Source organism: Pterocles gutturalis, unplaced genomic scaffold (assembly GCF_000699245.1).
Source record: "Pterocles gutturalis isolate BGI_N339 unplaced genomic scaffold, ASM69924v1 scaffold43831, whole genome shotgun sequence".
NCBI lineage: Eukaryota > Metazoa > Chordata > Aves > Pterocliformes > Pteroclidae > Pterocles > Pterocles gutturalis.
The window spans coordinates 10,542-19,413 of NW_010102020.1; the positions used below are offsets into that span (position 1 = coordinate 10,542).

General features: G+C 49.5%; 1 protein-coding gene across 1 annotated transcript in view; it reads left to right on the forward strand.

The window, feature by feature from the left end:
• The window catches only part of SUGP1 (SURP and G patch domain containing 1), a gene marked incomplete at its 5' end in the record, with an annotated part of 17,179 nt that extends 10,460 nt beyond the window's left edge, over positions 1-6,719 (forward strand). Inside the window, 6 exons of the mRNA XM_010085083.1 lie at positions 2,345-2,451; positions 3,113-3,290; positions 3,550-3,656; positions 4,485-4,630; positions 6,048-6,177; positions 6,693-6,719. Of these exons, the coding sequence (XP_010083385.1) occupies positions 2,345-2,451; positions 3,113-3,290; positions 3,550-3,656; positions 4,485-4,630; positions 6,048-6,177; positions 6,693-6,719 (695 nt within the window). The remainder of the gene's footprint in view (positions 1-2,344; positions 2,452-3,112; positions 3,291-3,549; positions 3,657-4,484; positions 4,631-6,047; positions 6,178-6,692) is intronic.
• Between the last annotated feature and the right edge of the window lie 2,153 nt (positions 6,720-8,872).

An 8,872-nucleotide genomic window follows, 5' to 3' on the forward strand; every position in this document is an offset into this window, starting at 1 on the left:
TGAACATGAGACTGAGAAGCAACTCCGTGTCTTTTGCACAGTGTTTGCCTGGTGCTAGACCGGTGTAAAGAACTTATAAATCTTATCTATTTGTATGCAAATTCGTGGACTGATCTTATTTTTGAACAGACTTTTCTATCTTCAGTGTGGGCTTGGGGTGCAGCTTTGCTTTTTCTGTCAGTTTTGCCTGTATTGTGGCACTCTGGGCCGAGATTACAAAATCATCCCCCAGAGCTAAATTTCTGCGACTTTTTCAGCATCATCTCAGCCTGAGGTCTGCGAGGCACCAGAGCAGCCAGACAACCCAGATGTAGTTTTAGCACAAGAAGGAGCAGTGGCATCTGCTTTCTGGGGAGTAAAAGAAGATGCTCGAGTCTCACCTTTCTCCTTTAAGGTGGTTATATATGCTGGCAAGCCACCAGCTCGCGGGGCCTCTAGAGCCACGCCTGGCTCTTTGCCTGAGTGTTTCTGCAATTCAGAAGTGAGCCAGAGAGCTGCTGACCTCTGTGAAGGGCAGCGAGTCTTCCTCGCTGCATTCAGCGAAAGCTTTCCCGTGCCCTGAGACAGGAGGTGAGTCCCTGGCTGGGGCTGATGCTGAGGTGCCCCAGTCTCACATAACATTTGGGGACAGGTTCTTCTTTGCATGGAATAGGTGTCATGTGTTCGTTAAAGCTGTTTCCAAGTCTCAATGCTCTCCGAGACAGCAGTTGGGCTGTTTATCAGTAATATATAGGTTTATTTTCCTATTTGCTCTTATTTCTTGGGTATCCTAGCACCGGGCGTAGCGTAGCACGGCTCCTTGGAAAAGCTCTTGCAGTGCTTTACATAACTCTTCCTGCAGAGTTGACTCCGGGCGCTGGCGCGAGTGTGCAGAGGCTGTAGCTGTGCGAGGGAGGGTGGATGCGCTGGTTTATGTTCTCCTTGGGAGGCTGGAGTTAAGGAAGCTGCTTTCCAATCCCAGCCTGCTTGGCCAGAAGCGTGCGGGAAGGGAGAGGAGATCAGAGTGCTCAGATCAATTGCCCTGAGTGCGAAGAAGAGGAAGGGAGAAGATGACCCCTGGGGCCTAATTAGCATGCTGTGTAGACATTTGGTGTCATGAACAATGATCCTATTATTATTGGGCTTCATAATTAATAGATAATGAATAATTAATGAAGCATCATTTAACTGGAGTCTGGACTTACATTCAAATAGAGGTTTTTGCAGTCGTCAGGAAGAAATCCTTTTCCTTGTATTGAAAAATGCAACACGCTTTCAAGTGCAGTTGTGTGTCTTCTTTTAATCCCTTAAATATTTAACTGCTGGGATCTTAGCTCTGAGGTGCTTGAGAGGAGAGCTGCCAGCCCCGTTAGATATCTATGAACCAAGTTTGCCAGGCAGTCTCCATTGTAAATCTTTTTTTTTTTTTTTTTTCCCCAGCCCCAGCAGCGTTTCTATTCCTCTCTTTCATGGTGCAGCAATTACAAATGGGCTTCCTTTCCCCCCCTCTCTCTTTCCTTTAATTTGTCTTTTCAACTCTGAGTGCCATAGGGTCATTTGAAATCAGGAGGTGCCCTGCCCAGATAGTGTTAATATCTAATTTCAGGGCCTATCAGATACAACAGCAAAAATAATTCCAAAGGGGGAGCTTCCAGAAGGGGATGCTGCAGCAAAAGGAGACATCAATGGGGTTGTCAAGCAGAGACTCAGAACGCTCCCTCTTTGAAAGCAGGGGCAACACATCCCTGGCAATGCTGCTCTTGAGCCTGTAGATTAGAAACTAAAATCTCCTTGGGGAATGGCAGCTTCCAAAAGCAGCCTGATGCTCGTGGCTTTATTCTGATGTGGTCATTTGCGTTTCATTTTGAATGAAGTTGCTGTTTGCACAGTAATCAGCAGCCACTGACGTGCCCAGGGTGGACAGCATGCTGACAGGCTCCGATCTGCTTGTGACTCAACTCTGAATAATTAAGTGCCGCTCTTTGCAAATGGCTGGGGTTCACGAGGAAGTCTTAGGAGGAGAATTAATCTTAAGGGAGGAATGATTTTTTAAGGCATGGTGTAGCAGCTCACCATGCAGTGTGACCACCGAGGATGGGAAGCGTAGTTTGCAAGTCTGCTGATGCGATAAGGGCAGAGCCTTGGCCCAGAGCGAGGGAATGCTCTGAGCTGGGAGGTGCGACCCGGTGGCTTTCGTGCTCCCGTGGTTCCAAAGTACGAGGTGGTTGTCCTTCAGTTAAATGTCTCAATGCTGGAGCCATGAAATGAGTGTAGAACTTCGCGTGGGGATCTTGAGATGTGGTTTTGCTGGTCTCAATGGCTGTCTCAGATTTTTTTAAAGTCTTTTAACGTCTGCTTATTACAGTTCAGGACCTCAAGGGTCTTGGCTATGAAAAAGGGAAGCCGGTTGGTTTGGTGGGTGTGACGGAGCTCTCCGATGCCCAGAAGAAGCAGCTGAAGGAGCAGCAGGAGGTAATGCCCTGAAATGATTTCCAAGTTCGTTTGTGTACCAGCGTATTGCATTGCAGCGTGGCTGGGTTAGATGGGGAAAAGGGAGCTGGAGATAGCAAGGAAACTTTCGCCCACAAAGAAATCTCTAGGATTTGTGCTGGATGCCGTAGAATCATGTGATGCTGCAGTCAGCAGAAATATTAGAGGACTTTGGGGAATATGAATGAAGCCAGCCAATTGCTGTCCTACCCAACTAAAACCCCAAATCTATAAGGTCTGCGGTGTCACATCTGCAGCTGGTTACGTATTCCTTCGGCAGTGGGGAGAAGGTGAGTGGATACTTTTGAGCTTTGGGGGAAAAGAGCAGAATTGCCTTTTGCCAGGACGCAAGGGTGATGTTTAAACTGCGTGGGGCCGGTCAGACGGCAGCAGCCCTCAGTGTTAATATCAAGGTAGTACTTTCAGAGGAACCAGCACATAATGCTCGTGTTTGATCTGAGAAGCTAGTGGGTCAGATCAAGCAAGATGACGGCCTGTTGGGGTTTGTAGTTGTCATAACCTGTGTTCTGTGCGGCAGCTGGGGCGGGTGCGGGCTCTGCTGCAGAGCTGTGTCCCCCTCTGTGGCAGCTCTGCCTGCGAACTGGTTGTCTTACTGAGTGCGACGTTGCTTCTCTTCCCCTAGATGCAGCAGATGTACGATATGATCATGAAGCACAAGCAAGCCATGCAGGAGATGCAGATGATGTGGGAAAAGGCAATTCAGCAGCACCAGCATGGCTACGACAGCGACGAAGAGGTGGACAGCGAGCTGGGGACGTGGGAGCACCAGCTTCGGCGCATGGAGATGGACAAGACGCGAGGTGCGTGGGGAGCTGCCGTGGGAGCGTCTCGCTCGCTCTGCGCTTGTGCAGAGGCCTCCGGAGGGAGGTGTCTGAGATCACAGGTTGCAGGGGAGTTGCAAGGTCACTTTTCACTGGTCTGTGCTGTGGCCTCCCTGCCTGTTGAGTGGAGATAATAACCGTCTGTTGCTGTGAGGCTTTGTGCTTCACAAACCCCCTGAAATTCCAAGTCAAAACCCAGTGTGTTATCGCTGGTTTTTCTCCTCTGTGTCTTGGGCAGAGTGGGCTGAGCAGCTGACCCAGATGGGCAGAGGGAAACATTTCATCGGAGACTTTCTTCCACCTGACGAACTGGAGAAATTCATGGAGACGTTCAAGGCATTGAAGGTGAAATAGCAGAGACTTTGCAGGGCGTAGCAATGCGTCAGACTGGTCCCGTAGCAGTGAGGGAAAGATCTCGGGCATGCCTAGCCTTTGTTCACAGCAGTTAGCTACCTTCCTTCCAGTCTGGAGGTACTCCTGCCCTTACACCAGGTGCTCTATTACTTCTGGAGGAAACAAGGGGTCAATTTTTTGCTCTGTAGCAGATGACAGAACAGACTATGGGGACAGTATTTGGGAGTTAACCTGAAATTACAGACAAGCCTCTCAGACTACCCACCATTTGTCTGCTGTCCCTGTTTAGCATAAGTGGTTGCTGATGCCAGGCAAGGAAAATTTGAATTTTTATCCAGACGATTGCAGTAAAGTAAAAATATAAAGCCTACAAAAGGCTTATGCAAAGCACTTCAATACCTGCCAATTCTTCCTAAACTGCAGAACTTCTTGATGCTGGCTCATCTCTCGTAATGTTTTCGTGTAACCAGCATGGGGTCTGATGTTCCCTGGAGATCCTGGCTTAAATAAGAGCTGTATCTAAAGCTTGATCCAGTGAGCAACTTTAAATTCAGGAGCTAAATATTTCTCAGCTTAATTTCACAGTAGCATTGTCTGTTTCTTGCAGATTATGTTACAGGGCTGCGCAGTGCTTCATCATTTACCCATTTCTTCTCTGTGGTGGTGTAGAACTGGAATCCCAAGAAATGGTTCTAGTTATTAATTGCTTGCCAAAACCATCACAACTTTTGAGTAGCTAAAGCTGGTTTTTCCCTCCTCTGACCCACAAAAATAAGCGCATATGAGAAATAACCAACGCTACTTTTTGTGTCTCTGCAGGAAGGACGTGAGCCAGATTATTCTGAATACAAAGAGTTCAAACTGACTGTGGAAAACATCGGTTATCAAATGCTAATGAAGATGGGCTGGAAGGAAGGCGAGGGACTTGGCTTGGATGGACAGGGGATTAAAAACCCAGTCAGCAAGTAAGCAGAGTTCTTCTATTGATTTAGTCCTTTCCTCTTGGGCTGATAATTGATGCTCCTGCCCTCGCCTACTGGAAGCAGCTGCAGTGAGTGTGACTGTAATTCATCACTTGAGCAGAATATGGAATCCTCACAGCAAAGGAGAAAAATCGTTTCTGATCTCTTTGGGGCTCCCTCCCCCCAAGACCTGGGTTTGTTATTTTATCTCAGGCAGGAGATAGGATCTGAGTCAAGAGTATTTTGGTTCTAACCTCATAGTGCTGCCCTCCGAGACGTGCCTTCTCCCCAGTTTCCCCATCTATAAAATGAAGATACCACTTGTCTGCCCCTCACCTCTCCCAGGGCGTGTCATGTCCTTAAAGTCATTAATTTATTGAAGTATTAAAGAAGAGGCCTTTGGCATCTGAAGCACCGTAGGTGCCTGCTGGTTAGTCCCTGTCGTCCTGGGGGTGAAGGGTGATTGCCAGCATACGGGAGATGTTCCAGATCAGAGAGCTTTGGGTGTGACCATGCAGCTGTCTTGACGTCACCCTTTTGCACAGAAGTTTTCTGATTTGATCCCACTTTGTGTGTAATAAAGCTTTGTGAGATTTCTGCCCAAAAATAGATGAGCCTCTCTTTTTAGCTGGATCATCTGTTGGTAGCATATGCTGAACTTCATATATTGGGGGTAGGAGATACTCTGAGTTGGTTTTTAGCGTTAGATCCTTTTACAAATAACAGTTGTTTATTTACTGCACAAGAGAAAGTATCTCTACAAAGCGCTTCTGCTCCTCTGTCGCAAGAAGATCTCTCTGGTGACCTGCTCATTGGTTCAGAGAAGTCCTGTGATAAAAGATGGCTGGGATCAAAACCGCCAGGCTCGCGAACAGCAGAAGGCAGGCGGCTTCTGTCCATCGCAGGGTTGAACATGGGCTGTGATTTGCTCGGGCTCTGCGTTCTCTGATGTTCTCAGAAGGTGCTGCTGCAGCTGGAAAGGAATTGCTTCTGCTTTGGGGCTGCTCTGGAGTGAAGGGATGGGAGGCAGCACGTTGGTTAATAGCTCAGTCTCCTCCAGGCAGCGAGGAACAAATCGATGCGTTGGGTTGCCGAAGGTTAGTCTGACGGTCAGAGCACCGTTCAGCGGGAGGTGTCCAAAGCACAGCTGGTGTTTCTGATCCAGCTGCAGAAGGTTAAGGAAATACGTCGACTCTGCTGCTTCTGTCTAACATTAGCGAGCGTCATCGGTTTGGAAGGGCAGCATGGAGCCACGGCAAACGCAATAAGCTGCTGGGTGTTAGCTGTCTGTCGTGATGCAGCGCGCTGTGTGACGATGCCCAGCGCTCCCTGGGTTCTCTGAGCAGGAATTTCTGGTGAGGAGGCGGGGGATCTGTCAGTCCTGCTCACCTCGGAGCCTTTGTTCCCTCTTTCCAAACAGGGGAACCACGACTGTGGACGGAGCTGGTTTTGGCATCGATCGTCCCGCCGAGCTCACGAAGGAGGATGATGAGTACGAGGCATTCCGTAAACGGATGATGCTTGCCTACCGCTTCCGACCAAATCCATTGGTAAGGTGACCCCGAAACCAGTGCAGACACAGGGACAAATCCCTTGGGGTTTCTGTGTGGGTCTTGTAGGGGTGGGAGGGTTTCCAGTGCTTAGCCAAGACAGCAAATGCCGTGGAAGTTCCTCTTTGATTCTCTTCTCATGCTGAATAGAGTTATCGCTACCGAAACATCCATGGATGCGCAGTTTTCCTTGCTGTGATTTTCTTTTTTTAATACAAAAGCCCCTGTTTTCCCTCTGCTATGTACCAAGCAAAACCGCTGTGCATAAAGGAAGCGGATGAGCTGTCGGTGGATCCATGGTTTATTTTGAAGGTTTTCCTGCTTGCAAGAGGCTTGTACGTTTGCCTCTGCTGCATTCAGCATGCCAGCTCCATTTGTAATTTTTGATGGGAAACCTCCGATTTCCCTGTCAGAAATGTCACGTTTCAGTGACTTTTCCAGATAATTATGCTCAGATGCTCATTGTTCTGTGAAGACAGCAATTTTGATTAATTTTCTCTTGTTATTCCCCACAGAACAATCCACGACGACCTTACTACTGAGGGTGTTGTTGGGACAACGTATTTTCAAAACAATTGTAATTTGACTGTGAAATGTTATGAAACTGCATTATCATTCTCTTATTTGCTAATATTGTAAAACGTATTGAAGTCACCGTGCCATCTTTCACCCCGAAGCAAGGCCTGCGAGCCCCAGCTGCACACTCGAGTGTCGTGACAGCCCTGTCGTAACAAGGTCTGGGCAGTGTTCGGGGAGGAGAACGGGGCAGGTGGGAGCGGGGATCTTTACCCAGAGCCCTGCTCGCAGCAGAAGGGCAGCACCAAAGATACCGGTAGGAGCAGCTCAGGGCTCCGTTCGTGTCTAGCTCAGTGCCGTGTTACCAGCAGTGTGGTTTTTGCCCGACGGCAGATCCTCCGTTGTTCAGCTTGTGCTGCTCTTGGGGGTTTTTTTGGGGTTTTGTTTTTTTTTTTTTAATTGCAAATACAACACGGGACTGTCTCCGACCCAATTTTTGGGGCTGTTGTTCAGGCTGAACCCTGAAGAACCACTTTCTGATGTTGCCACGAAGCCAGAAGCATAGTGTGACCTTCAACTGACATTGCAAAACCCACGCCTGGTGGTTTTACCTCTGCCCCGTGGAAGGTGAGGTGCGGATTGGTGTGGAGCAAGGGGCGCGGGGCAAGCTCACTCGGCATCAGAGGCGACAGCCTCTTGATTTCTTGAACACTAAGTTCACCTCCAGTTTCCCAGCACCACCAGAGACTTGCAAACGCTTTCTGTGGCTTGGGGGATGAAGAACCAAGCCTTCAGCCAGAGTTTGTCATTTGGATTTTGTTGTCATAAGAAACCCCTCTACAAATACAAATTTTCTTCATTCATTTTGTAAATAAAATAAAACTCATTTGTTCCTTAGTTTTAATCACTCAGTTTTGGGAAGAGGGGTCTTGCTGTGGGTTTTCCCACACCTAGAGATCTCTCTCCTTTCGAGCATCGTAGAGAAAACAGTGAGGTTGGTTCGTTTTGGTTTCTTTTGCATTTGTTTTTCCTTCGGTCTGAATACGTGGCGTGTGATTCTCTTTTGTTAACTTTTCTTAACAACGTCGAGTCAAGGACTTGGCTTTCAATAAAAACCTTGAACCAGTGACTTCAGGAGGGTTCATTCTGAGAAAAATCAAAATGTGGGAGCACTTTGCAGGAGCATGGAGCTGGGCTCGTTCCTGGGACACCGCACGGGCAGGAATTGTGGAAAATTGGGAAATAAGAAATCTGGCAGCTCTTCACTGTGACAACTGCGCTTCCCTGGTGAGCTGGGACACCCGTCCCTTCGGTTTCTCCCTCGGGGTGTTGCCGCGGGGTCTTGGTTCCGGGCTGGCACAAGCCGGAGCTGCCGCGTTGTCCGGAATTCCCAGCGATGCCTGTTTCCCTGCCAGGCTCTCTGCAGCCGTAGGGGCTTGCGGCGAGGTGGCTGGAGAGCGGAGGCACTTCCAGTCTCTTTATTCCGAGCGTGTGCAGCGTGACATCCTTTCAGCAGGGACAGTGACCTGTCACCGCGTGCCCTTAGAGGCCGGGAGAGCGGGGAGGCTTTCAGCGATGGCTGAGCTGGTCGTTAGGGCTAATCTGCTCCTACAGCCATCGCCGCGTGTTCTGCTGGGGTCACGTTGGCACAAGTTGTTTTATTCCTTTATTTCAGCACCGCAGCCTTGGTCTTCCTGAGCCCCTTCTCTTGAGGACGCTGTTCATGAATACCTGCTTTGCTCTGCTCTCATGTTTTTTTTCTTACTGTAAGCCGCACGCTGTTGCCCGTGCCCTGCCGCTGGGAGCAGCAGGCGGGGGTAACAGGACCCGGGCGAGCCGCTTCCCGCAGCCCTCCTCTTGCCATCGTTAGCCACAAAGCGGGGGTTTAGTCTTCAGAAATGGAATTAAACGAGCGGCTGCTGCGGCATGTGCAGAAGGTCACTAAAGTTGGACTTCTTTTTATATCAGAGAGTAAATTCCCGGTGCCCACCGTACGAACGCGGTGCCAGCTGCCCGGCCGGCGTGAACGCGCGGGTGGCTGAGCACGAGCGCCCATGGTGAGCGTGGCACCAGGGGGACACTGTGAAATCGCCCGCCCGGGGAGAGGCGAGGGAGTCGGGGATTGTCCCGAGCGGCCGTTGCAAGAGAGGGAGACTGAAGCGACACTTGTCGAGGGTTC